Raw genomic sequence first — 27735 nt, 5'->3', positions numbered from 1 at the left:
TACTTTTCATTTTTCAAAGCACTTTTCTTCCAATACTTCGTTATGAATTTCTCCAAAGACATGGAAAAGAGAAAGAATTGTAAGTGAACTCACATATAGATTGTAATTCAACATTTTGCTATATTTAGAAAACACTTTTTATGGATTAATTTTATCATCACCTTTGACTTCACCTAATGACTAAGGTATGATTCTATCCGTTATTATAGATAAGGAAACTGAAACTAAGAGACTTAGTAATTTGCCAAGGAGCTTGTCTCCCAGGAGTTATGATCAGTTTGTGCCAGTTGACGTAGCCACACCCTCTGGGTGTTAGATCTGAGCCCAGGTCTGAAAAATGTTTTGAATATCCTTGGTAGTGAAAAGCTTCCAACTCCACAAGACAGGAGTATCAGCAAAATCATGGGAAAACCAACAAGAAAACATTTCTAACTTGTAAGTCATTCAGAGAGGAATCTTGTCTTGAGTATCCTTCCCCCTCACTCCGCTTCCATCCTTGGTTAGTCATCACTTCCTGCCCAGTCTATCTGAGATATTTCTTCCATTCATTCTTTTCCAGTACCAGATGCAGGTCTAGAATATCTCTCATATCATTTGGTCTACTGTCTCCTGCCTTTTCGGTGATACATGACCACCAGTTAAAACACAGCCCTAAGTCACATCCTTGCCCAGCTCACAAAACATGAACAGTTCACCATTTCCTACCAAATTAGGTCTAGTGTGATCTCTGCCTTCCGCAGTATAACCTATCCGAGCATCTGTCTTCTTACTCCTTAGCTTCCATTCTACAGAACTAAGAGTTGTTTCCGCAAATACACCCAGGGCTTTCTTATTTTTTTCATGTATAAAACTCACCACCACCACTCCCCCTCCTAAATTCCGCAAGTGTAAATCCTAGGCCTCCAAGTAATGGCCCAACGCAAATGCCAATTCTTCTAATACACCTCCTAGAAACCCCAGGCCTGTTACGACCTTTATCGCCAAACTGAGGCACCCCATGGCAATAATCTCAATCTACTTGTAGAGCTGTAAGGTCTGATTTCTATCACTACCTTTGGCTCCCATGGCCTGAGTATAACATCCTTGAGGAAAGGGACGTGTTCCTAGCCAGCATCGCCCTCGCACACAGTCCCAGCTTCATCGTGCTTAATTTCGTTTAACGCAATACATCCAGCCGAAAGGGCCGGACGCGGACGCCCGTTGCCGGATTCACACGTACACTCACAAGCACATTCAAATCCTGTCTTGCCCTGGGACACACACGTGTCCTCTGGCCAGAGCCCTGGAACTGTCTTGAGAGGCCCAGCCTGTGGGCGTTTCCATTCCAGCCAGCGGAAGGGGAGGCTCATTTCTTTAAAACCGCTCCAAGGGATACATGTTACTTGGAACCTCCCACGGCCTCCACCCTACGAGCAGCTTAAGCTCTGCTTCCTCTCAGAGCAGTATCACACCGGTTCTGGGAGTCCCAGCCTGGTCGCGCCGGGCTCGGGTTCCGCGGATCCCCCTCCCGATAGCGCTTGGTAGCACCCGCTTTGTCAGTGCGCTGCGCTCGCGGGTTACCCTCCGGCTCTCGCCGGCCGGCGGCAGACAGCTAGTCAGCGGCCGCAGCTGCCGCCGCTCCAGCCTCTTCATCTCTGGCTCGCCTGCTCAGGACTCTCCCCCGGGCCGCCGCTGGGCGAGAAGGAGCCCGGGAGCCGCCGTCTGGACGGGCTTGAGAGTCTGCTCGGCTCGCCCGCCTCGCCCGGGCCCCGCGGGTCGGTCGGGCGCGCGAGGGGCCGCGGCGGTTGTGGCGGCGGCGCCCGGCATGTATCAGAGCCCGCGGCGGCTCTGCTCCGCCCTGCTGCAGAGGGACGCGCCCGGCCTGTGTCGCCCGCCCGGCCCGCGGCCGCGCCTTCGCTCGCCCCCGCCCGCGACCGCCCCCCGGCCCGCGTCCCCCCGGCTACTGGCGGCGGCCTCAGCGGCCCGCGGCGTCGCGAGGTGCTGCTTCCGAACAGGTGAGTGCCCGGCGGTTCTGGGCGGAGAACGCGGTTGCGGCCAACGTTTGGCCGCCACCTGGAGACGGCGCGGAATGAATGAGAAGCCGGGGGCTGCCGGGCGGTGGGGTCGGGCCGGGGAGCGGGTCCCCTGGTCCCCGAGCCGCCGTCTCCGCTCCCCTTTACCTCTCTGCCCTCGCCCGCCCTGGCCTGGGGCTTGAACCGCGTCTGGTAAGGACTGGAACCCGGTGGTAGCTTCCCGTTTGATCCTCGAATGCAGTGCTTTCAATGTCTCTCGCTCTTGACCTGTGTTGAATTTCCCCCTTCCGAGGCCGGGAATTATTTGTGTTGGTTTTATTTCTTATTGCGCTAATGATGGAAAATCTATGAAAAAATCCAAAGTTACATTTATCTGAACATGGGGCTCTTATGGCTTAGATATTCTGAATTCCTTAAAAATGTCGTATTACCAATGTATTATAATGAGCATTGACTCTTTTTACATTGATTTGAAATTTTGGGGAGCCTTCCACTCTTAATATTTGTGTCATTGAGCCCTGTATACCTGGGGTTAAGATCTTGTAAAGGTGATGCCATCCGTTTGCCAAGAGCCAATTTTATACCTCACGTGCGCTGGACTTTCCCTTTTTTGCCATCTCGGTTTCTGCTGGCGGACCCATTACTGCCGCCACCATTTACAGACAAATTAGTCATGCTTTTAAAATGAGGAGTAAAACTTCTCTTTCAAAACTTGTAATTCATCACACTAAAAATTGTGTTTCGGTTGTGCTCAAGTTAGGTTATTGGTGTTTAGGACATCTGTATGAGCACCTTAGGTTATAAATAACTACGGTTTGCTCCAAAAGTTTTGGATTAACTTAAGGAAAGATTGAGCAGTAGAGAGAGTGCGTGCAATGTGGCTTTTTTAATTCATGAAAGTGATAATCCAAAATGTGATTGAAGCCAAGACTTTACTTAGATTATTGACAGATGTTTAGGTTGAGATACACTTCCAAGATTAGGATGTTTAAACTGGTTACTGGGAGACTATATTCTTTAAAAGGATGAACTTGACATTCACATTGAGATTTTCTTTCCAGTTCCAGAGGAATTTGGCACATTGTGAAATAACTTAGGATAGGTACCATCTAATAGCTGTTAGTGTTTTTTCTTGCTGGAAACTTTCAAGAGGAACGTTGTTAGGTTAGAAGTGGGAGAAGTAAAAAGAAAACTAGCTGCTGTCTCCCGAAGCATATCTCATTATCTTAACCTCTTACTCTAAATTCCCTCCAGGTCTTTCAGAGGCAATAGGTTAGTCAGTAGGTTCATCCTGGGGACAGATAGCTTGTGTAATACAGATACAGATAGCTCTAATGTTAGCTGAGGAAACAGGTCAGATAGAACATTTTAAATCTTAGGCTTCTGACACAAAGTTTAGTGAACTTTCTAAAAGTCTCCTGAAATCCCCTAGTTTTATAAAGAAATTGCAAAAATTGATGGTCCAACCACTGTGGACAGTTAGTACAACATTTAGGCAGTTTTCTGGTTTCATGCAGTTTTCACTGCAGCTACTTGTTGGAAGAAACTCATGAATAAATTCATTTGCCTGATCATTCATTCAAAAAGTCTTTACAGGATGTCTCATTCTGTAGGTGCTTTATTATAGGAGGCAAAAGAATGAGACTTAGTCTGCCTCTAAGGAGTTTGGTGCCCAGTAAGAGATGAAAGAAATGACTATTTAATGAAATCAAACACCTTTCATTCTCTTACAATTAAAGGTTTGCAAATAGCACAAAGGTGCTGGAGGACAGGAATTCCCTTTCTGCAATGGTGATCTTTTTAGGCTTCAAAAGTGGCTGGCGTTTGAGCTGGGCCTTGAAAGAGATTAAAACATTTCTTCACTTGGGAAAAGCCAAGAACCAACTGGAAAGCAAGAGGCATGGAGGTGGCAGGGTGAGAGAAGAGGTACCTTGAAATTGATTTCCCAAAGAGCCTCAGAACCAGCTTTAGGTGCTTTAAAAAAATCCAGATTCATAAATCCTACTGTAGAATTTTTGAAATTACACATTTCTTAACAAAATAACAATAATAAAGTCCAGATTATTATATGCCCCATGTAAGTTTAGACATCTGGCTAGAGAAGCCTTCAGGGAGCTGAAAGCTACTCTACCCTCCAGAGTCTTTTGGGGGAGGGTTTGGTAGTAAATCCTAACACTTGACTCCATTGGATAATCAATTCCTAATTTATGCCCCTTGGCAATCAGAAGTCACTGGGAAAGATGAGTACAGCCCCTTGGCAGTTATCAAATACTAGGTTATTAGAATTTAAAGGGGACCTTGGAGATGATCTCAGTATTTGGATAGCTTTTCAAAGGGAAGGACAGCAGCCCCCATAAAGAAGCAGCAGTTGTACTGGGTGAGATGTGGTCGGGAGTCATCCGTGGGTTTATAAACGCCTTCTTCCAGATCCTTCCTCAGAAAGTAAAAATTTGGCTGAATTACTGTTCACTACTGGAACATGTTACTTTTTTTCTTGGTACAATTTTACAAGCAAGTACCAGCTCATTTGAAGAGGCGGCTGTATTTAGTATGTCCCTTAACAACATGAGTAAGCTGCTTATGAGAAGAAATGGAAAAGCTTGTAATTACCAAGCTTCTACTGAAATACACTGCTTTCTTTGTAGGAGAACTAAGGTATCATTTTGCTGTAGCATCCAACTGTAAGAGTAAATAGAATTATTGGGGGCTTTTGAATTAATAATCATGGCTCCAGAGTCACATTCAACACACTTATATGAACATTTGCAAATCATTTAACCTTGCTTACTGGACTTTACCTAGAAAAAATAAGGTAAATTGGTATCAATTGATCCCACAAGTTTTACTGAACACAGTTCATTTAAAAGGTCCAGATACTACATTGCATCTCCTGACTAATTGCTGTGGAAGTTGAGAAGAAAGAAATCAGTGTGGCTGACTTTGTGGGGAAAAACTTTTCTTTGAATAGGACAAGTAGGTCAGGGAGAGGAGACCATGTGCCTGAAAGATGGCAGATAGGGGAGCAGTGATGAACTGTTGGGAAAGGGGTACTTCCAGAATCATCTGGGATGCTTTTTAAGATGCGCATTTCTGGTCTTTGGCCTATCTGTTTAAATCAGGTTTTCCTGAAGGGAATCCTGGTTAAGTTGTATATTTAACAAGTGTCCCAGATGATTCTTTCTGAAAAGCCTAGGGACTAGTTTATAAATCTCCACTCCTCCTTTCCAGAGGTGCTTATTCCTGGAAAGTTCTGGAAGCTCAGAGGATTCTGGAAGAGTGTTAAGATCTTTGAGCTTGGGGGCCTAAGACAATTCAGGAGACCCCTGAGCAAGAACATTTACCTCAACAAAAGCGAACTTCAAGGAAAGGAAATGATTGGTTTGTGAAAGTGGGACAAAACTTGGCACTGACATAGTGATGGGAGTGGATCCGTGTAGCTGTCTCCCTTTTAGAGTGGGTAGGTGATTGCACGTCAGTTCCTGTGCTGTTCGCTAAAAAAGAGGTGAAGAGGGTATATTCTGGCTCTTGGAAAGAGGAGGAAGGGAGGCTCGCAGCATATATATTTAAGGAGTCACTCTAATCAGGATTTATAGGACCTTGATAACCACTTGGATGGTCCTCACACTTGAATACTTAGAAATTTGAAGGATGGTGTGCATGGGTATTTGACTGCATAGTAAACCCACTTGTATTTTTGAAAAGCAACTATAAAATATTTTGGGTTTCTTGGAATATAAATCCTTATAAGGGGGCATCAGCCTTCCCACAGGAAGATGTAAGACCACAAGCAAAAATCTTAGCTGCCCTCTTGTTTCTACTTGGTTACAAAACAGCACCTGAAACATAAGTTACCCTGAGTTCAGTGTCAGATGTGGGGGTGTGCCCAGGGAAAGTGGGCTAAAGAAAATTATTCCTGTTAGATTTGAATGACCCTGTGAAATGCAGTCATCCTCCCAACCAACCCTGTCTGTGAAAACCATGGACTGACTACATCCTTATATATGAGGGACTTCTGGCATCTGTGGGGAGGGGTCCTGGAACCAATCCCCCTCAGATAACTTAGGGATGACTGTTTCTCCCAACACTATTAAAAAGACTGGGCCCCACTTGGATCTTCTGAATTTTAGCTTGTGCTAGTGGGCCCTGAGCAGCTGGTTCTGATTTGTAGCCCGGGCAGAGGAGAGGAGGCTTGTTTTTACTAAGTGCTTGGAAGCCTCTCAGAATTTTCTTAGGTGTTAATTCTCCTGCCCCCTGAAGTTAGACTGCTATTGGATTATGAGAGATTGAAAGGAAAATTTATGATAGAGAGGAAAGTTTTTTAAAACCATCTTAATTTCCTGCTCAGAATTGGAGTAGTATGAGTACAAAGTTACATGCAGCTAAAATCCCAGTACAGAAAAGCTGCAGTATGATGTCCCGCCGAGCCCTAGTCTTGTGCATAGTCTCCCTTCCCTTCCCCACCCTTTCCCCCAACTCTGAGCTTCCAGGACTGGGGCAGGTCCATTTGCCATCTGCAAACCAGCTTGGGACTCAGTACCTCACCCAGTACAGGAACAAGAAAATTACTTTGCAGATTCTCATACCTTGGATATGATAGTTCTATTTCCATTATGCTTGGCTTCCATGGATAATAACCGTCACTGAGGGACTTGCTCAGGAAGATGTTTTTTCAAATTTTATAGTTCAGATAGGTTGGCTGAGATGTATTCCAGAATTAATTTCTCAAATAGTTAATTCTGAGTTTTGTTTGGAAAATTTTCATGTTAGTGTTTTAAAATAAATTTTTCTTAATTGCAGAAGTAACACATGCCCGTTAATAAAAATATTTTTCCTCAGAACTTAAATTTCTTTGTGAGTAGTTATTGTCTCTGTAGGGTTATAGGATTTTTCTTATCCTTGGTGTTCAAAAGTTCTGTCAGGATAAACGGTCTCATCGTCAGGTGAGCCCAGTCAAAGACATACCATCCTTTAGCACAGGAAAGATTTCTGTTATTTCTTGGATTATTTTATCCACTGTGTCATCTCCTGTTGTCACGTTGTTTAAACTCCCGTTAGACTGTTGGCCGTGTGGATCTGTTCCGTGGTTCGTGAAGTTTTCCGAATATTTCTATTTTGCGGTCGTTTACAGTTGCTGGACTTTATCTAGTTCTCCGCTTCTTTTTTCATAGAAGCGTACTCTCATTTTTGTGTCCATAATATCCTGCTATAGTTGCATGCGCGTCTCCCTCATGCGGCTCCTCCAGGGTAGAGCAGTTTCGCGCCTCTTGAAGTGGGCGGGCGAGGTGGGCGGGGCGCGGGGCGGGGGCAGCCAGGCTTCCTGCGGAGCGTCCAAGGGGACAGGCTGGACACCTTCCCCTTTGCCCGAGCGAGGCAGGCTTCCTTCTGTATACAACGCTTAGTCCCCCACCCCCAACCGCTCTTTAAATATCCCTGAGTCCAGAGTTAGCTCCTGGTCTGCTGCTTTCTTTCCGGACCAACACCCCTGGGAGCCCTTCCAAGGCTTGTCGCCCATTCCCTGAAGGATCCTCTGGTTCCATCCCACGGGCAGAAGCCACCCATGCCAGCTTCGGTCTGTGTGGGAAGGGAGGTGGCGGAACTAGTGCAGCTGTTTCAAAGGCCATTTTTGAAAGAAATACCCCACTAGTTGCCCCTCAGCCTCTCCTGCCCTTTGTCTTTGTGGACTCAGAGCTCCCTTGGGAAGAACCATATTTAATTTACCTTTAGTTGCTGGTACTCTTTTTTCCTCCACTCTGGCTTCTCTCTTAATTGAAACCTGTCTCTGTCTTGCTGGAATTTTTGACCCATTGATGGCATTCTTTTCGTATTTTACATACTGTTTTCATCTTTAAAAAAATTTGAATACGTGTACTTTATTCCTGGAAGTTCTTAGGAAGAGTAATGTTCCGCTTCATCCCCGATGAGCTGTGACCTGTTGCGATTGTATGCAACATATCAATTCCCATTTTAAAAAATGAGCCATTGGACTACAGATGTTTAAACCCCAGACAGTTTCACTTCAGATTTTTAAAGATGATTCTATTCCTGCATGTGCCTTAATTATTCAAGCAAGGCTACCGAAATTTATATATGAAAATTGTTTTTCCCTGTTTTAAATGACTGAATCGTTCATTGGTTATGTGAAGTATGTACAAACTACAACTCATTTAAGTATAATCTAGTGCAGGAGTCTGCAAACTTTCTCTTTAAAGAGCCAGCTAGTAAATATTTTAGGCGTTATAGGCCAAATAACTGTTACCATTATTCAGCTCTGCTGCTGTAGTGTGGAAGCAGCCATAGACAATACATAAACCTTATCGATAGACATTGAAATTTGAATTTAATATTTTTTCACTTGTCATGAAATATGACTTTTTTTCCAACCATTTAAAAATGTGAAAGATCACAAGTAGCACAAATACAGGGCACCAGCCAGAATGGCTCACGGGATTGCGGATCCCCAGTCTAGAGGGAAGAACTCTGTACTATCAGCGCAATATTCCTCAGCTCCCATGTTTCTATTTATAGCTGTAAACCTGGCCACTTCTTGAGTACCCCAGAAATGTTAGTGATGGGCATCATATAGAAACACAGACCTGATGATGTCTTTGTGGAGAGCACTTGTCCCACCAGATTCTTTTAGTTTCTGCCTTTTCAATCCATCCAGGGCCTTATGCTAGGAAAGCCCAGCTTGTGGAGATGCTTGGCCAGCCAAGTAACAATTGAACACCAATTTAATGTGTTAACCTGAGCTTTCATGGGGAGAGATTTCCTTTTCCTTAGCCATATCTTCTAGAAGAATCTGGTATGACTAAAGGTACAGCTCAGCCTTATCCAGAAAACACTTTGGCATTCTTGTCTGTGACTGCTGCCTAGCAAAGTAAGGTCGCTGGGATTGTCACACTGTCTCGAAGCTTGTATTTTTAGGTTAAGAGTCGTGACCTTCACTTGATATCTCTAGTAATGCCATGTGGGTCGTTACACCGCTTTGTACACTTTGTGCTGTGCCAATGTGTGTGCTGTAATGGCAGTGACTGATGGTAGTGACCTGGCAGATGCAGGAGGTGGAATTCGACCTCTGTTTATTCCTGTGTGTGCCCCTGGCTCGGCTCCATCCAGTTGTCCTGGCTTCGGATCAGTAGTCAGAGATGCTGATGAGCAGTGGTCCAAGGTGCAAGCAGCCTTCTCCAGGGCCAGACCTTTGTCAGTTGTGCAATCCTGACAGAACTGTGTCATCGCTTAACCTGTGTATCCATGTCTCTAAAATGGCAAATAACTATTTCACTGGAGTATTGGAAAGAGCAATGAAGATAGATGGAAAGAGTGTGACACATGCTGGGCTCTTAAATGTTAATAGCTTCTCTTTAAACCCAGAAAGCAGCTTCATCAAACTTAACAAAATAGGTAACATTTAGCTACCACTTAAGGATGTGCTAAGTATATATAGTTTAACTCAATTCTCAGCAACTCGATGAAGTAGGTCACAGTGATCCCCAGTTGAAGAAACTGAGTCACAGAGAGGGAAATAATTTGTTCAGGATCCGATTCGTAAGAGGAGCTGGGATTTGAAACCCACTCAGAAGCCTAACTTAAACACAATGCCTGTGTTTAAGACCATTTTGCCTCTAGAGCTGTAGACTGGACTCAGAGAAAAGTCAGCTTTATCCATAAGGCTTTCACAAGCTAACATACCCAGCTGCCAAGTACTCCAGGCCTGCCAGTCATTAGTCAGTCATTAGTATGAAATTTGAAGACTGGTCACTGACTAAGATACTTGACCTTCACCAGAAAATAGTGTATTTTCCTAAATTGGCACTTAGAATCCAGTCTGTTAGAACCAGGGATTAGTTATTGCACTACAAGTCCATACTCCTACACAAAATTTGAAGGTGGTCCCATTCATTTACCAGGTGGACCTGTGGGGGCATGTTGCACTGTTTGGTTTTCTAGCTGATGGGTACAGAACACAAAGAGAGGGCCCTGACTATAGAATTCCAGAAAGATGGTTACATTTAATAGTGACTCAGGACAAGTCATTTGTGAGCCTTGGTGTCTTCATCTGTAAAATAGCTAAGGAGTTCTTGAGGGTCTCAGCAAGTGCTCTGCCAGTGTTTGACAGGATCCTTGACACTCTGTTGTTTGCCATCCTTTGATCAACATTGTTGAAGCACGGGGCTGGGTATCTGGGGAAGTGGTAGACAAGGTAGATACAGGCCCTGTCCTCTGGAGCTTAGTCTAATGAGTAAAGGACAGGGCTTGTAGTTCAAATATCAAGAGTGATTTAAGTAAGAGAATCAGGCCAGGGGTAAGAAAAGGGGAGCCACTGGGGCCTGCTCCATGTAGCTGTGAAGTGTAGGGGCTGTGAGTATTGATTTCTTCAGTAAATATTAAATATACCACATATCCACATTCAAGCTGTTTTAGGTCGATTGTCCACATCTAAGCTGTTTTAGGTCAATGGTTATCCTGTAAATATTTTCACTCACTTGTCTTAGTGATCACATTTATAACTCAAGAACCTACTCTTAAGTCTGAATATTCGTCGCCAAGTGAGCTAAGCTTTCTGAGGTGGTTCAACACACGGCCAGTAGGTGGCAGCATAGGATTGCTGTTTCAGTGATGCCTTCCTGTGACGTCTGTCCTTTACAGTTTTGTGTGCTTTTAGTCTTGGAGGTTTCCTTGGGCTCAAGGTTGGTCAGCTCCAGCAGCTTCTCAGGTGTGTATCCAGATAATCCTGGCATTTGCTTAGCTTTTGCTTTTAATCAGCATTTTTGCCAAGCCTTTGCTTCAAAGGACTAAGCTTAGACTAACTGTGAGAAATTATTAACAGGCCGAATGGTTTGGGCAAACTCTAGAATTGCTGGGTAACTAGAGAAACATTGTGTGGAGAGAGGTCCTTCTGCTGTGATCTGCGTGCTGTTAGGACTGCTTGGAATGGTCAGCCCCATCAGTCTGGGTCTCCAATGTTAGGATTCCCCCCCAGCATTCTGATTATTGAATGAAGGTGTTTCATTAAACCGTCCCTGATCATTGCCCTCTGATGGTTGGCACTCTTAGGAACTTATATTGTAGTTTGCCTGTTGCTTTAGAACAGCAATTTATGTAGTATTTGGTAGAATAAAGAATAAACATTCTGTATTTTAGTGATTAGCCCACTTTTGCTTAATTTATTAGGAAAATAAAGGGATGACAAACAGGGGGATTTTACAAATCACTACTGTATTTCTGGAATCTAAATAATCTGAATTCTCTGGTAAAGGCTAATATAAGGATAAGAATTATTTATTCCTATAAAGCAGTGAGGTATTCATCATCATCATCATCATCATCATCATCATGGAATGCAGGCATCCAGTTTTGTGTGTATTTGGAAATACAGAACTGGGAAATGGCAAGCAATGGGAGCAGTGCAGCTACATGAGAATTTCAGCTGCTTTCATTGGCCTTTTGCCTGTGTACATTATATCATGTGTATGTATTACATTGAGAATGACGCCTGATACTGCGATCTAGTAAACTGTCTGGGGAAAATTAATTTGGGGCAAAAACCGAATATAATATGGAGTCAAATAAAAAATAGCCCATCTCCAAACACATTATATTGGACCTAGAAGCCAGTATGAGTGCCAGTTAAGTTCAGCAGAGGTTTTGTCAAGAAATAATACATTCCACATACACCAGAAATTGACACAACGTTGTAAACTGATTGTAACTCAATAAAATTAAAAATAATAATAAATAATATGTTCCAGTATCTTAAGCTACCATCTGGGTGAATTGTTTGTGCTGCCTCCCTTCGGGAAAGTGGCTTTCCATGTTACTATTCTGAACTTTAGACAATCGTTTTAAAGCCCTAAATGGCAGCACCTATTAAGGCATAAAACTTCAGTAGAAAGCAGTCTTGGAATCAAACATGTGTCTGATTTATGTGTGAAAAGGATTTTTTTTAATGGTTGATACTCGAAAGTGATTATTTTTTAAAACAGGTGAGAGACAATGGGAATTGTTACTAGGTTGTAACAATTGTTACTCAGTTATAATTGCCCACCCCTTTTATAGAGGCATAATCAGAGTGGCATAATCAGAGGACTGTGGTGAGAATTACTTGAAAATACCACAGTCGAAGCAAGCAGAATTTGTGAGTGGTGCATAGTAAGCATTCAGCAGTCACTAGTTGTCACTGGAATCATTCTTAGGATGGGAGAGGGACAGGAGGGTGCCCCAGTCTTCAGCCTTCCTTTGTCCTCAAATCTAAATAAATTGCCTTACTACCTTAGGTGGATCTGAGCCTTGGTTTACAGGATTATAAGTGAAAAAACAGCATGTGGAGTCCTCATAGTGTCCGCTTTTAGTTCCTAATTCCCTAGCCGGTGTTTTGTACTTTGAACTGATGTCTGTATGTTACCAGAAAGTTTTGTGTTGAGAAGTAACTGAGTAAGTTCATTTGTTCCTTGGGCTAGAAGCAGAAAAGAACTGAAGTCAGGAAGAATTGAGACTTCCCCAAATCCCTTCTGATTTGATTCAGTAACCTGACTTCCTGAGAAGACTATTTTTGAGGTATAGAGTCTAGGTTGGATATTAGGAATGATGGGATAAAGGTGAGGGGAAGTGATCCATGATTGGAGGTAGTACTGGTCTGTGGAGACAGCTTGCAGCAGTGGCGTCCCACATTTGGTGGTCAGAGGCTGTCAGTTTGAAACAAATTTGGTTATGTGCTCTGTGTCTGTATGAATTATAGACATGCCTACTTTATTATTTCATTGTGTCTTAATTTTACTTTTTTGGGGGGGATAATTAGGTTTATTTTTTATTTATTTATTTATTTTTTTTTTGAGGTACTGGGGATTGAACCCAGGACCTTTTGTATGCTAAGCATGCACTCCACCACTTGAGCTATATCTTCCCTTCCCCCCTCATTTCATCTTTTTTAGATGGAAAAGTTCTCATTTTCTTCCCAGGGGATTGCTCTGTTTATGTCCCCGAACAGGATGTCCACACTTTGATGACGGTTAATCCAGCATAGACATTTTCTGGACATTAGTGAAAACTATTGAGTGCCCCACAGTTTGTTTATATGGGTTAATATATAACGTAATATATGATATGTATATCATGTAAATAGTAAACTTGAGAATTTTAAAATGCTTATCAAGTCATTTAATTTAGTAATAAAGTCAGGGTTAACATAAGTAACATTTTTGTGGAAAAAATAGCTTTTCCAAAACAAAGAGAAATTAGTGAAAAGAGTGACATTGTTTGACATTTTTGGAAATCTCTTTAAAAGTCTGGCTTAATAAGAGACATCTGTATTCTCATAATCTCCCTTCAATCTGTTGTGATATGTTGTTTTTGTTAAAATAAATGAAGACAATCCAGTCTCTCACAGAAACGTAGTTGGAAAAAAGTTTTAACAGCCTTTTTAGAAAATCATTCTTTGTTTTCTGTATTTATTTGCAGTGTGGAATCTGATACCAGATGAATGAACTATTTGTATTCTGTTACCCTGTAATCCACTGATTTGCCTGGCACTTTGAATGGGTCTTTTGCCCATGTGTGATTTTGTGTTAGTGGTATGGGAAATGTTGGTTAACTGGGTTATACAGTATAAAAATAACCTTAAGTAAGATCACCACCCATCTTGTTCAGCTCCTGATGGCAGACATGTTTTGCGAAATTTTCACTGGGAGATTTTTATCGTTGACCCAAATGCTGTCCATTGTTTTCCTTAAAGTGACAGGCTCACATCATACACTTTAGTTTCTGTCTGACATCCAGGTCTGGTTAACTGTAGTTTGTCAGTTTGTGGAGGTAAAGATGGTGTTCTGTGAAGACCGGGGCAAGTTCATTTTGCAGCAAAAGTGTTTGTGTGGACTTTTCATTTTGTCACATACTAAAAACGTCACCAAGACTCTATATTTAACAAAAGTACTTATTACTGCCTAATTAAGGACATTTTAAAGTAAAACTGGCATTAGCAAAAAGAAAAACCCATGTGTGGTGGTGGAGAGCACAGCAGCTACTGGTGGAGCCCGGAGCTGCTGCTGGATTTGTGCGGACACAGCAGCCTCACCACGGCTGCAGGCAAAGCAAAGACCAGCACAGTGAAAATGGCAAATGGTGTCTTGTGTTGTGGGAAGAGTTTGGTCATGCCCTCCTACAGAAGGGTCTCAGACACCACCAAGGGTCTGTGAGCTACCCTCGGGCTTCATCTTCTCTTCATTCTGTCACTCATCCTTTGGCCGGACCGCAGCCTTGCCAAGCATGTTCCTTTCTCAGGGCCTTTTTTTTTTTACTCTGGCATTTGCTCTTCCCCCTGCTCAGAGTGTTCTTGGATTTCTTCTATAAGACTGGTGTCCTTACCACATTCAGGTCTCTCAAATTCCATCTTTTAGTGAGACTTCCTTGAGCATCTTGTATAATAAATGAGCATCTCCAGTGGGCCAGAGTGGTGGCAAGTGTGTGTGTGTGTGAGTGAGGCGGGGGTTATGGTGGCCACCTACGACCAACTGAGTGGTGTCCTCAGGAATTAGGGGTGATTCTCTTAGTCCTATTTTTTAAGTCTTTTTCTGATTATTCTTACCCATCCTGACTGTTTTAGCCCTTCCTATACCCTAGCCCATTCCACACAGTATCCACTCACTTTTGTTATTCACGTGTATTAATCTCTGCCAAAAACTTGTTACCTTCTTGAAAAGGTCAGCTCATGTTTTATAGATATGAAGTGCCCTTCCCCAAACTCAGAGAATAGGGAAATAAGAATGTAAAATTAACATACTGAGGACTGTGAGGTTGGATTAGATCGCAGATACTAGTTTTACCAGAGACAACCGGCCAGGAGAGTGAACTGCGGAGGTGGACAGAGCGCGGCGTGCACAGTGGGAGCGGAGTCCACTGTCTGGGAGGCGGACCAGCAGGAACATCTTTCAGGACCATTGTGTCTCCCTGTCTTGATTCCATGCTCACCGTGCAACAGGGTGATTTGTCGCCTGATGACCAGATACTTTGGTATCAGAAGGCATGTCCCAGGCCGCTTTGTCACTAAGTAATCTGGTATTCAGGCTTGCATTGGTCCATCTTGGGGACTATCTTTGGGTTTCCTACAAGATTGGAGGAACAGGGACAGGTAAATACTCCCAAACCATTCCTCTCTACCCAGTCTCAGTCAAAATTTAACCTAATTACCCCTTTCTTGGGTAAATAAATCTGTGGTGAAACAAGAGCAAAAGTTCTATGTTAGTAAAACTTTTAAAGACAGTCCTCAGTAATACTCCGCACGGAGTACTGTTATCACAGATGACAGATTGTCCATTTGAGGTCTCAAATTTGAGGGGAATAAAAGTCATTCTGAGTAACATTCAAGTTTTCTTGATAGAGATGTATGTTCCTCCAGTGCAAGTAGTAGAGATTATTTTGAAGTTGCTACCAGTTTTAACCTAGGTGCATTTTCCAAATAATCTTAAAGAAATTATGGTCACTTAACAAGCCCTCATCTTAATTTTTTTGTTTTTTTTTTCTTAATTTTGTTTTTTGCGGGTGGAGGTAATTAGATTTATTTTGGTTTTTCAATGGAGGAACTGGGGATTGAGCCTTCTCTACCACTTCAGCTATACCCTCTCCCCTATTTTTTTTTTTATTTTTTAAATTGAAGTATAATTGATTTACCATGTTAGTTTCTGGTGTAAGCATAGTGTTTCAGTTATATATATATAGGTACACATACACAGTTTTCCATTATGGTTTATTATAGGATGTTGAATATAGTTCCCAGGGAACAAGCCCTCGTTTTAGAGGCTCTGTAAGCAGGTCTAGAGAATGTGGAAAAGCTCAACAGTGGTAGAGCTGGGACTGGAATTATAAAGGACCTAGTACTGTAGCCCATGCTGCAGTATGTCCTTCATCTTTTTGCTGCAAAACCTTTTCTTTTGATGGTAGATTTAATTTTTGAAAACTACCAAAAGTCATTCAGTCACAAATAAGATGGATGACAAGATTTAATAATTCACTATGGGTCTAAAATGAGCTAGCTTTAACAGGAATGTTTTCCTCGAGTGTTGTTGCTAATAGCTTATAAATGTATTTCCAAAACCAAACCAAAAAAGGACCACAAGGAATGATGGGATTAGAATATCCAGTTTGCTTCATCTCACATCTGCACAACAGTCTCAGAATAACGATTCTAATACTACATTACTATGATCACAGTTAAATATGCTTTCCTCTTTGGTCCCTGCTCCCCCACCAACACATGCTCTTTGTTTGGTCCTACTAAATCTTTGTTCACTATTCGATCACATAGCCCTTATTGTACTCTCTTTTAACCTCATTTAGATTTTATTTTCTAAGCAGCTATATATTTAATATAGTACCACCTTGTTCTTATCAATATTTCTGGTCATTTGGTCTAAGGCTTGTTGTCTAGTTCCAAGAGTGGCAAGATTTTTCTGAAAAGGGCAGGATAGCAAACATTTAGGCTTTGAAGGCTAAAAATGATCCTGTCACACAGTGTGTGTCTATGTGCGTGGGTGTGTGTGTAAAACCATTCTTAGCTTGAGAACTGTACAGAAATACATCCGGCTGCAGTCTGCATCCCTAGTCTAGTAGTTTCTGCACTAAGGGCTCATGGAGTCAATATTTAGTTTCGCTGGATATAAAATCCTAGACTCACATGTAGATAAGCCATATATATACACATCATACACTTTAGTTATGTATATAGTTTGTCAGTTCAGATATGTAACTTCATTTTCTTCTGGTATGAAACACTGCAGTTGAAGTCTGGTGATAGATACTCTAAGTTACCTGCTGTTTTTGCCCAGATGCCAAAGGGATTTCTTTCTTTTTCTTTACAGTCCAGTTGGTGTTGGTCATTCTTGGTTGATATTCTCAGGTATGTGATGTGTTTTTTCAATAAATAGTTTCAAGTATTAAAAAAAATTCTTTTTAGAATAATAAAGATAAGGCAGACCTTTATGTGTTGATGGTTTGAGTATGTCCACGATGCATGTTTTTTTGCCTCATAATTAATTTTTCCCTTTTAAACAGTTCATTTTAATTTTTTCCAGCTTTATTGAGGTGTATTTAACAAATAATAATTGTATGTATTTAAGACACACCACGTAATGTATTATTTGGATACCTTGTGAAATGATTACCTCAGTCGAGCTAATTAACATGTCACTCACATAGTTGTGTGTGTTTAGTGGGTGGGCAAGATCACTTAAGATCTGCTCTTAGGAGATTTTAAGAATACAGCACAATGTTACTAACTGTAGTCACCATGCTGTATGTTAACACTCCAGAACTTCATCCTGCATGAATGAAACTTTGTACTCTTGGTTCTTGATTCAAGTATTCTTGATTTAGTTTTTAGTATTTATTTTATTTCCTTGCATTGGTTTTTCCAATACATGAACCTTTGTTACCATATGTTGTATCTTAATATAATAACATAATATTTGCCACTGTCTCTCAAATACTTTATCTCATTTCTTTTTGTTATTTTTTTGTTACAAATCCTTTTTGTTGCCTCGGCCTGTGTTTTCTAATTCTGATTGAAGCTATTCTGTCATTTTCTCAATGACTTAGCTTGTTTTGCAATAGGATACAGTTTTGATCATGTCTTTCTGGCATGCTTTCACTGTCTAAACGGATGTTATTCTGCTTCTTATTCACTTTCTGTGAAGGTTTTCTAAGTTTTTAGAAGGAAGTGTGGTTCAGGAGTTTTTCTGGCTTCACAGGACTGTTCAAACCTTTGACTCCTATTGGACCCTATTGCGTCTTTTTCACACACATTTTCACATACTTGCTTTTTATCAGAGTAACCACCCCAAAACTCAGCTTGGCAAAGATATGATGCCATCAAAAGGATGTAGAGCAATCCTGTTGAAACTGGATCAAATCAAGCTGGTAGTCTGCTTAGAGCCTGACAGATATCAAATACTGCCGTTTGTTGCACACCGTGGTGCCTGTGTTTGCTGGCTGCGGCGCACTCTGTCAGTCTGGTCCACCGCTGGGGTGATGCTGATGCTGCTCATCTCGAAACCACACTTGAGAAACCAGTAGGACCTTTCACTGATTTTTTTTTTTTAATAGAAAAGGAAGATTTTCAAAGTTATACTGCCAGCCAAGAAATCTCTTCTTTGGACTCATGTACTCAGATAGGCAAGCAAATTGGTGAAAAAGAACTGTATATATTCCATTCGAACAGTTTGGAAACGTGTGTGCGTGGTTTTGCGCATGTGTGCTTGTGAGAAGAGCAGACTTGCTTGCAGTTAGTTGCACGAACACAAAGATGTATGTTGGGAAAACTGGTTTGCATTTCTTTGCCTTAATCTAGATTTATAGTTGGAGGGTGGGTTGGGGAACTACTTGTTGATGAAAAGGAACCATAGAGAGCATGCTTGCATGCTTGTTGACTTTGGTGTTTAAGGACACTTGGTGAATATTTGAATTTGCTTTTGTGACCTGCTCCAGTGAACTTGATTGCCTGCCAAATAATGTTTTATGAAGAAGACTTGGTGTCTTTCAAGAAAGGGCAAGACATGGTTGGGGTAGGGGAATGCAGATTCCTCTGTACCAGGATTCTTCATGCACACAATCTTAGATATTGTTCAAGTAAAACCTGCCCCTAATTTACACTATAATGAAGAGAAAACAGGGTTGACCTAAAAGAGCTATCAGCTACTCCGGCGTGAAGTGGCAGGTACAGCTCTCCTCAAGCTAATTCTTTGAAGGTTGTGCACTGTCAGTGAATTCAAATCTAGTTACATAAAAATGTACTGAAGCAGTGCTTCCTGCCCCTCTCCTCACCCTTTCCCCCCAGGATCCCAGGAAATGCGGACAACTGTCGCTTACCCCTTCACCATCCCCTTTTCTGATTTTTAAAACATCTGGCAATTGATATTAGATTACAGACTACATTGCTCGGTGATGTTCACAGAATTCTGCAGAGAGCCAGAGCCCTGACGTCGGGTTAACATCTACGAGAGATGGAGTCTGGACCTAGTCCCATAGCAGAGATGCCGTGGCTGGAGCAGCAGCCTGCTTTCACCTCAGCTCTTCTCCAGGACTAACTGGGCTTTCGGTCATTTCCCTCTTTACAAACTGGACTTCGAGTTCTTACTACAATACGTAGACAAAAGAGTGTGGATTTGGTTTAGCCATGCTTTCATATGACGGGGTTTATAAATTATAAAGACAAATTCTAGATTCAAATAAGCCATAGAGATTGAGGTATTTCAACAGTAGTATTTCAAGTGCTTGTCCTAGTGAGAAGTGAGACTCTGGAAACTCCTTCACTCCACTGTGTGGAGCTGGCTTTACATGTGACAACATCGCCCTAAATTGAGCTCTTGGCTTTGGGCAGTAAATGCTTTATCTTGTAGCTGAGCTGGATGAAAATGGAAGAAAGGCAGGCAAAGAAGCTGCGTGTGTAACTGTGCTTTCCTTCCCTGTAGTGTATTCCATGGGAAACGGTACGAGCAGACTCTATAGTGCTCTCGCCAAGACACTGAACAGCAGCGCCGCCTCCCAGCACCCAGAGTATTTGGTGGCACCTGACCCAGAACATCTGGAGCCCATTGATCCTAAAGAGCTCCTCGAGGAATGCAGGGCTGTCCTGCACACTCGCCCTCCCCGCTTCCAGAGGGATTTTGTGGATCTGAGGGCAGACTGCCCCAGTAGCCACCACCCACCTATTAGGGTCATGCAGTGGAACATCCTCGCCCAAGGTATGCCTGATGCGTCTGCAGCTGAGCTGTGATTGCCTTCCTGCTTTTGCATGTCCCGATGCACTGAGGTGTGATGTGGAGGGAAGAGGCGTGGGCAGGCCGAGGTGCAGGAGGGGCGGTGACCAGGGCAGCAGGGGGAGCTCCAGAGGGGGAGGTTAGGAAAGGGAGTCATCTGGTTTTCACCATCAAATCCCGATGGATTCCATACCCTCCAGCTTGTAGGCTGTCTACTGAGTGCAGTGAAAGTCTGTGTGCTTCACAGCACACCTAGATTTAAAGGACCCTGTCTTTATCAGCCTCAAACTTTCTGTTGTCTCCAGCTTTCAGTCCACAGCACTACACTAGGATAACATTTGCTAGAAACTGAGTCTACTGAATGCGCTGGGAGCTGTGGCTAGGTACTCTTGTAGCCAGATTCTCATCCCAGTGTTATCTTTATAACCTGATGCCAAAGAGATGTTGCTTCAGCTTTCTGTTCACCAAGATACTACTTTGATCTGGTAGCAAGGAAGCCTTTCCTGGGTCTGCTGAATTAAAAGCAGGTGTGTAAGTCAACTTACTGTTGTATTGCCTATTGTGCAGCAGTTGATATTTTAAGAGGAACTGGGGTCACCTTTCACCCCCTTTTCTTATGCCCTGAGTTTCCAACCTTTGATGCTTTTTTTTCCCCAGCTTTTCATCCATAAACAGGAAAAGATGCCTATTTAAAATAGGTGTCATTTCTTCTGAGTGGTGTCCATATAGACCTGATATGACTTATAGTCAGTGTTGAGCTCAGTATATAGAGTTGAATATATTTATTTCATATGATGTAGTTTAGATCGCTGGGAATGCAGAGAGCCCTGTTTAAGGCTAAAATTTAAACTCTTATGTCCCAGAATGTAGTGACATGAAATAGTTTTAATATGAAAGAAAATCTGTTGCTTGCTCCATCTGGATGGGAAAGGGTTATTTATTTAGTTCGCCAGATCAGTGCAGTAATAGAGAAGAATCACCCAAAGCATCCGAAGCAGAGGAAGCACCGGAAGGTAGCAGCAAACCTAAGGTGACTCCCAGGTACTAGAAGTCATGTTCTTAGTAGCTGACAGCTGACTGGCTTCTTTATTTCAGCTCTTGGAGAAGGCAAAGACAACTTTGTCCAGTGCCCTATCGAAGCACTCAAGTGGGAAGAAAGGAAGTGTCTCATCCTGGAAGAAATCCTAGCCTACCAGCCTGATATCCTGTGCCTCCAAGAGGTGGACCACTATTTTGACACCTTCCACCCACTTCTCAGTAGACTGGGCTATCAAGGCACATTCTTCCCCAAGCCTTGGTCACCGTGTCTAGACGTAGAACACAACAACGGGCCGGATGGCTGTGCCCTGTTTTTTCTTCAGAACCGATTCAAGCTAGTCAACAGTGCCAACATCAGGCTGACAGCCATGACTCTGAAAACCAATCAGGTGGCCATCGCCCAGACGCTGGAGTGCAAGGAGTCCAGCCGACAGTTGTGCATCGCCGTCACCCACTTGAAAGCACGTACTGGCTGGGAGCGATTTCGATCAGCTCAAGGCTGTGACCTTCTCCAGAACCTGCAGAACATCACCCAAGGAGCCAAGATTCCCCTTATTGTTTGTGGGGACTTCAATGCAGAGCCCACGGAGGAGGTCTACAAACACTTTGCTTCCTCCAGCCTCAACCTGAACAGCGCCTACAAGCTGCTGAGTGCTGACGGGCAGTCGGAGCCCCCGTACACGACCTGGAAGATCCGGACCTCGGGGGAGTGCCGCCACACCCTGGACTACATCTGGTATTCCAAGCATGCTCTCAGTGTGTGCTCGGCTCTGGATTTGCTCACTGAGGAACAGATCGGACCCAACCGCCTACCATCCTTCAATTACCCTTCAGACCACCTGTCTCTAGTGTGTGACTTCAGCTTTAATGAGGAACCTTGATGGACTTTTATAAGTGCTTGTCTTTTTAATCACAGGAGTTTTAACCAGGGATGTTTCAGGAAACTGAAGTAGGATAAGAAGTTGACCAAGGAAGGATTCCCAGTTTCCCCAGCTTCACTTTCCGTGTTTCCAGCATGCCCTCGGGAAGGAACCCCATAGCTCACAACCCCTTTCCATTAAAACCTACGGCAAAAAAGGTGTTTGCACTCCAGTTCTGGTTTGTACTGTTTTCTTCCCTGTAGCATTTTCTTGATCATTTAAGGGCATTATGTTAGGCTTGTTTTGAAGCTTTTTCAGTTGAGGATGCTATATAAAAATAGACTTGCTTGAGTCCTCCATAACTAACAATAAGTATGCAGGAGTAGTTTCTGTAGACACCATTGCAAGTTATTTATTTGTGGTTTTTTAAATGTCAGCAAGTTATGCATGGCAATATTTATTTTTTATATCTTCATGTAAAATTAAGTAAATTAAAGCAGTATGAACATTTTAAAACCATGCAAAACATTAAGTTATAGAGTAATTTATAGAAATTTTCTTAAAGCTTTAAAGATGTTTTTACTTAGGGTCTAACAATCGTAGTGTACAAAGAAACTGTTTAACCTAGAGGGGTTTTTGTTATTTAAATGGAGTATCAGTTCTCCTTGATAGGTTCTTCATGAATCCTTGCTTTGCCTCCATGTTCCCTATTACTGTGTTTCTTTAAGTGAGTCCACTGCCAGTCTTCATTATTTAATCAGTGTTATACATTTCCAGTTTTCCATCAGAATGGTTGTGGTGTGTGTCTGAGGTCACTTAGTGCCATTATTTGTAATGGTATGTGCTTTTCACAATAGGTTATTTGGGAGCTTTTATGTGGCAGTGGCTAAAAAGTCAGTGGGACCTTTTCAGAGATGGGAAACTATTTCTAGCCTGTTAATGAGGTTGTCGTTAAAATTTACTAAGTTTACTGGTTCAAAAATTCTAGAAAGAAGGATATAAAGTTAGAAAAACAGCCCAGAATTCTCTTCCATCAGAAATCAAAATGGTATAGGTAACAGGTAAAGCCCCTTTCAAACAAAATCACCCAAAATAGCCTAATGGTAATAAATTAAAAGTATTTTAATCCATGAGTTGTAAATATTCAAGATTAATAAATGGTCTTTCAAAGCTAGTGTTTTTAATATCTTGTCTTTTTAATGCAAAAAGAATCTGAGAGTTGATTTGATCTTTCAATACTGTTAATGTGGTGCCCACACTATCCCTTTACATGCAGACCTGTTTTGGTGGGGGGTGGTAAACAGTTTATTCTAGGAAGAGCAACTCACTGAGATAAAACCGTTTTAAAATTTACACATGTACTGTTCATTGTTTCTAAGAACAGTTTAGAGATTTAGCTTTTTAAATTTACATAGTTATCAAAGGAATAAAGCCAACCACAAAATAAGAATCAACAGAATGCAGTAATCCAGTCATAAAGGACAGTCAAATGTGCTTGCACATATTCAAGAAATCAATCATCTAAGTTATAAATAGTTCATTTGTGTCCTTTTTTAAGATTCCACATATAAGCGATCAGACCTTCATTTTTTAAATGGACACAGGTGGATCTGAGCTGCACATCAAAGGCATCTGCGCTATGCTTACTAGGTATCTTAGTGCTAAGGTTGGGATCCCCAGAATAGCTCATCCAGATATTCTACATTAGAACCACTTTTGAAACAAATGAGGTTTTCAGTACATTGTACACATAAAATCTTGGGGTTACCTGGAAGGAATGGCAATCAGGAAGAGCATTTGTACCCGTTGTCATTTGGTTCACATCTTTGCATGACTGAGTGTTGTGTTGTTAAGAAGCTGAATACTTCCTCATACTTGTGCAGGCATTAAGTATTATTTACCTCCCCAGAGTACACCAACCTGAAGAGAAATGTTCATAACCTTAATTAAGCAAGCAAATCTGGATGAGAATGAAAGCCAAAATAGTGTTTGAATTTCAAACGTTGTCCACCCAATATGAGTTAACTGGCTATGGGTTGGAGGTGGGTGGGAATGCCACTGAGCAGAAATGCTTCTGGAATACCAACATGTGACTGAAATATAAATGGAGATGGAGGAACCCCACAGTGGAGCTCTCCTTCAGAGTCAGCCTTCCGAGTATGGCAGTGGGCCAGACACTTGATTGTCCTTGCTTAAAGTGTAATTATGTGAGCTTTCTATGTTAAACAGTTTTTTAGTGGTATATAAATCTTGTTAGGTTGCACATGTATTTCTTTGTCCCCTTAAGTCTTTCTTTGTAGACAGCTTTGCCTTATGGACTTTCAGTCACCTGAAGGAATACTGGTAAGCAAATCTGTACTCTGAAGTTTTAAGTATGTTCTATTAATGGGTTTCCTGTATTCCATCCTTATGTGCCTTTTGGTTCAGCTTTTCCTTTCGTATCCCATATGTTGATTGTGGTTATGATTAGTCTTAGAAGGTAAATTGGGCAGATCTGAAGACAGGCTGAGAGTGGTCATGGACTTTTCTCTTCCTCCGGGCTATTGTTCAGTAGATTTCCATTCTACTAAGTGGTAGGAATGACCACCTCATTTATTTAAATACAGCATAATAGGAGGGAACTAACATTTGAGATCCTTATCTTCGGTGCTAAGAGCTTTACATATATTAAAACTACTCTCTAAAATGGGGCTCAAAAGTTCAAGTAATTGACCAAGTCTCAGCTAATAGTAGCAGAGCCAGGATTCAGCCTCGGTCTGTCATGACTCCAGTGGGCTCACTTCCTTCCCCATCACCATGTTCCCTTGGCCTTGAGTGAGCACAAGTGGGGAGAAAAGTAACGTTGTGGGGAAGGAAAAGATTTGTTAAAACTAGTCAAACATGCAAGTTTTTGTACACCACATAGAACAGAAGCAAGATAGAGGCTTAACAGTAGCTAATAGAGCAGACTTCAGTCATTCTGATGCAGTGAAGTAGCACCGCCCAGAGTAGAACATCTGATACTGTTTGTGCTGTGATGGTGGCTTTTTTTTTTTAAAGGAAGCAGTAAGAACAACTACTCTAGTTGTGTTTCAAACTAAAGGAAGAAATTGATGAAAATAGTCTGTATTTGAACCAGTTTTCTAACATTCAAGATTTTATAATGAAGGGAACATTGCATATAATTAGATAATGTGTCTTAGACTTGAGGAAAGATTTCCAAGATCTGAATTCTAAAAAGAGAAAATAACACATGTTCATAATCATAATTCATTTCAAATTTAGAAAAGAAAAAGCATCCAAAAAATGAGTTGGCTTGCGTAGGGTGCTCTGTTAAACTCTTTTTTTTATGCCGTGTATAAAAATACAGGCACACGCAGGCTTTTATCGAGACTGGAATGGCAGAGGCCTGGAGCTGGGCTTATAAAATCAAATCATACAAAAGGGCATGAGGACTTAGCTGTGACCCTGAAGAGTCACTCATCTCTAGGGCTTCAGTTTTCTCATCCAAAGAATAAGCATCATACCTGTCTTGTCGATCCCATAGATTTGTGAGAGGTTTGGAAAACAGTATTGTGAATTGTAATATAAAAATGTATGTAAATCATTGAGTAAACAAATGCTTAAGGTTCAAAGCAAGAAAGGGAAGGGTACTGTACTTGACACGCTAAAATATTCATGGATGTCCTAATAAGCCTCTCAAGATTATTCCAAGGAGAATAGTCCTTCAGTTTGAAAGGGCAGAACCAACAGCATTAATAAAAAATTAAGCTCCAAGAAGCTGAGCGGCTGATAAAATGGCAAGATTTTTTTCCCGTTCCTCCAGGCAGATGTGAGATAGTGGGTTAGCGATTCAGTTCTTTAATTTCAGGAGAGGATGTCAACCCCACTTTGATTCGTAAAGTAGAAATACCTGCCTCCGAGAGATGAAACAATACCCACAATCCCAGGCCCCTGCTCCCCGGATTTGGGTGGAAAGCTCACTTCTAAGAAAGTATTCATTAGGAATGTAGACACACCCACTCATGTGTGTGTGGAATGTTAGGAAAAGCTTTGCTGCTTCTAGGCAGCTGGTACCTTTTTTATTTTGGCTGCCAAGACATTCAAAACGACACCTTACAGATGAATTTTAATTACTGTGTAATATTCTACAGCATGTATTCTATTTTCTTTTGCCATTTTTCTGCCTTTTTTTTCTTTGCCTCATTTTCTTTTACCTGCTTATTTTTGCTGACTTTGATTTATTTTTACAATATGTAAGCTATCTGAAGTTCTTTTGGTGATAAAGTGTAAGTTAAATTATCTTGCCACATTAAACCTCAGGCTTCTAGGTGTAAACCCCTTGTGTGTAATATAAGAATGCTGAAATATGATTGCAGAGTCCTGTATCATATGGAGGAAACACCGAGAGATGATGGACTGGACATGGGAAATGTCTGACGTTTGACTTACACTGGTAAAACTGAAGAGACACACACACAGCAAAAGTCTGCAACCTTTTACAGTTTAGTTTGTCAGAAAGTAAGAATCATCACATGATGGAATGGACTTAACCCAGAAACTAAGCTGGTTCTACCCTCCCCTCACCCCTATTTTTGGATGGAAGGGAATGGAGGTTACCACCAGAGGAGAAGTTGTTTCTAGGTCTGCCACTGACTAGCTGAACTGAAACTGATGAGTCAAGTTTTTCTGAACTTTAGTTTATTTATAATACAGGGAATAGACCAGAAAATCTCTAGTTTCTTTTAGCATTAACTCTTTTGATTTGCACTTCAAAAACAATTTGTGTTACTGCTGCCACTGCTCAAAGAAATTTTTTTGAAACTTTCTGGAACAGCTTCCATATCCAGTTTTATGAAGTTTTCAAGAAAACTGAACTTCATAGCCACGTTTCATTTTGAACCAAATATGGCAGTAACTTGCTTGTTCACATCAGTTTATTAACCTCAAGTGACTTGGTTATTTCTACAACTAAAATCTTCCTCAGCAGGAAACTTGTCCCTATTAAATATGTATAAAATTTTAGGTTCTGCTCCAAGAAGCAATTCAAAAATATTTTGAACAATGGCAGCATTGTTGGCATTAATATATAGCTTTCCAAGGGACAAGGCACATTGACACAGTATACTGTTTCACAAGACTTTAAAGACTCATCCTAATTAAAGAATTGTTAAATGTGAGAAGGCTTTAGAATTGATGAAATATACAGTATATGTTTTTAAAAGCCATTACTAATATTTAATAGATATATCTCAAACTACCTTTTTCTATTCAAACAATTTTAAAAGCTTAGATTAGGACACATCTCTAATTGTAAAGCTTTCCTTATTTTATCTGAATGGCAGTGGTACCCAAACCTGGCTGCACAATGAAATCACCTATAGGGATATGTTTTTTAAACACTGATGCCTGGCCCCCACTATCATATGTTGTATTGAACTGCTATGGAATGTGACCTGGGCAACAGTATTTAAGTCTTCACAGGTGATTCTAATGCACAGCAAAGTTAGCACTGTACTTCAGTATCTATCTGATACCACTTCATTGAAGTCTTCTGAAGTAGACAAAATATTCTCAGAGTTAAACATACAATGGGACGGGAGGAAACGATATTCTGGGAGAAGACAACCCTGCTGTTCACAGCCTATTTATAGTTCAATTTTGGTTTTGATATGGAAAATTTTCATTAAACAGTCATGTGATACTTTAACTTGTCATATATTACATCATTTAAATCCTGAACTCAAAAGCATTACTGCCAAGATGGAGTGTCCAAAAAGATGGTCATGGGTGCGTAAAAGTGAATTAAATACATGTCAATTCAAATGCAGGTACACCTCAGAGACTTTGGGGGTTCAGTTCCAGACCACCACAATAATGTATCGCAATAAAGTAAGATGGATTTTTCTGGTGTCTCAGTGCAGGTAAAAGTTATGTTTACGCTACCCTGTATTAAGTGTGCTGCAAGAGCATTATGTCTAAAGTGTATACCTTAACTTAAAAATATTTATTGCTAAAAAAATGCTGTCAGTGAGTTGTAATCTTTTTGCTGATGGAGGGTTTGAAATACTGTGAGCATTACCAAAAAGTGACACAGAAGTGAGC

At 41.5% G+C, this 27735-nt stretch overlaps 1 protein-coding gene across 4 annotated transcripts; it reads left to right on the top strand.

Moving 5' to 3' along the window:
* Positions 1-1381: 1381 nt before the first annotated feature.
* NOCT (nocturnin) lies at positions 1382-22825 on the top strand. Of its 4 annotated transcripts, XM_074378506.1 has the most exons (5): positions 1537-1994; positions 16859-16896; positions 18102-18170; positions 19466-19738; positions 20849-22825. In XM_074378506.1, exons 4-5 carry the CDS (start codon positions 19474-19476, stop codon positions 21670-21672), a joined length of 1089 nt encoding a protein of 362 aa, XP_074234607.1. In that variant the 5' UTR covers positions 1537-1994; positions 16859-16896; positions 18102-18170; positions 19466-19473; the 3' UTR covers positions 21673-22825. The 4 variants fall into 4 exon arrangements, with proteins under 4 accessions (XP_045372390.2, XP_074234607.1, XP_074234593.1 ...); XM_074378492.1 differs by lacking the exon at positions 18102-18170 and having other exon boundaries at positions 1901-1994; XM_045516434.2 differs by lacking the exons at positions 16859-16896; positions 18102-18170 and having other exon boundaries at positions 1382-1994.
* The last annotated feature ends 4910 nt before the right edge of the window (positions 22826-27735 follow it).

This window comes from Camelus bactrianus, chromosome 2 (genome assembly GCF_048773025.1).
Source record: "Camelus bactrianus isolate YW-2024 breed Bactrian camel chromosome 2, ASM4877302v1, whole genome shotgun sequence".
Lineage (NCBI taxonomy): Eukaryota > Metazoa > Chordata > Mammalia > Artiodactyla > Camelidae > Camelus > Camelus bactrianus.
The sequence above is the reverse complement of the archived record's forward strand: the minus strand, read 5'-3'. Positions and strand labels throughout refer to the sequence as shown.

What these genes read in the sequence shown, in the direction of transcription:
- NOCT (XM_045516434.2), top strand. Translation starts at nt 1,805, where the DNA reads ATGTATCAGAGCCCGCGGCGGCTCTGCTCCGCCCTGCTGCAGAGGGAC. An exon ending in GAGGTGCTGCTTCCGAACAG is followed by an intron (nt 1,995 to 19,465) that starts GTGAGTGCCCGG and finishes CCTTCCCTGTAG; the next exon opens with TGTATTCCATGGGAAACGGT. An exon ending in GTGGAACATCCTCGCCCAAG is followed by an intron (nt 19,739 to 20,848) that starts GTATGCCTGATG and finishes TCTTTATTTCAG; the next exon opens with CTCTTGGAGAAGGCAAAGAC.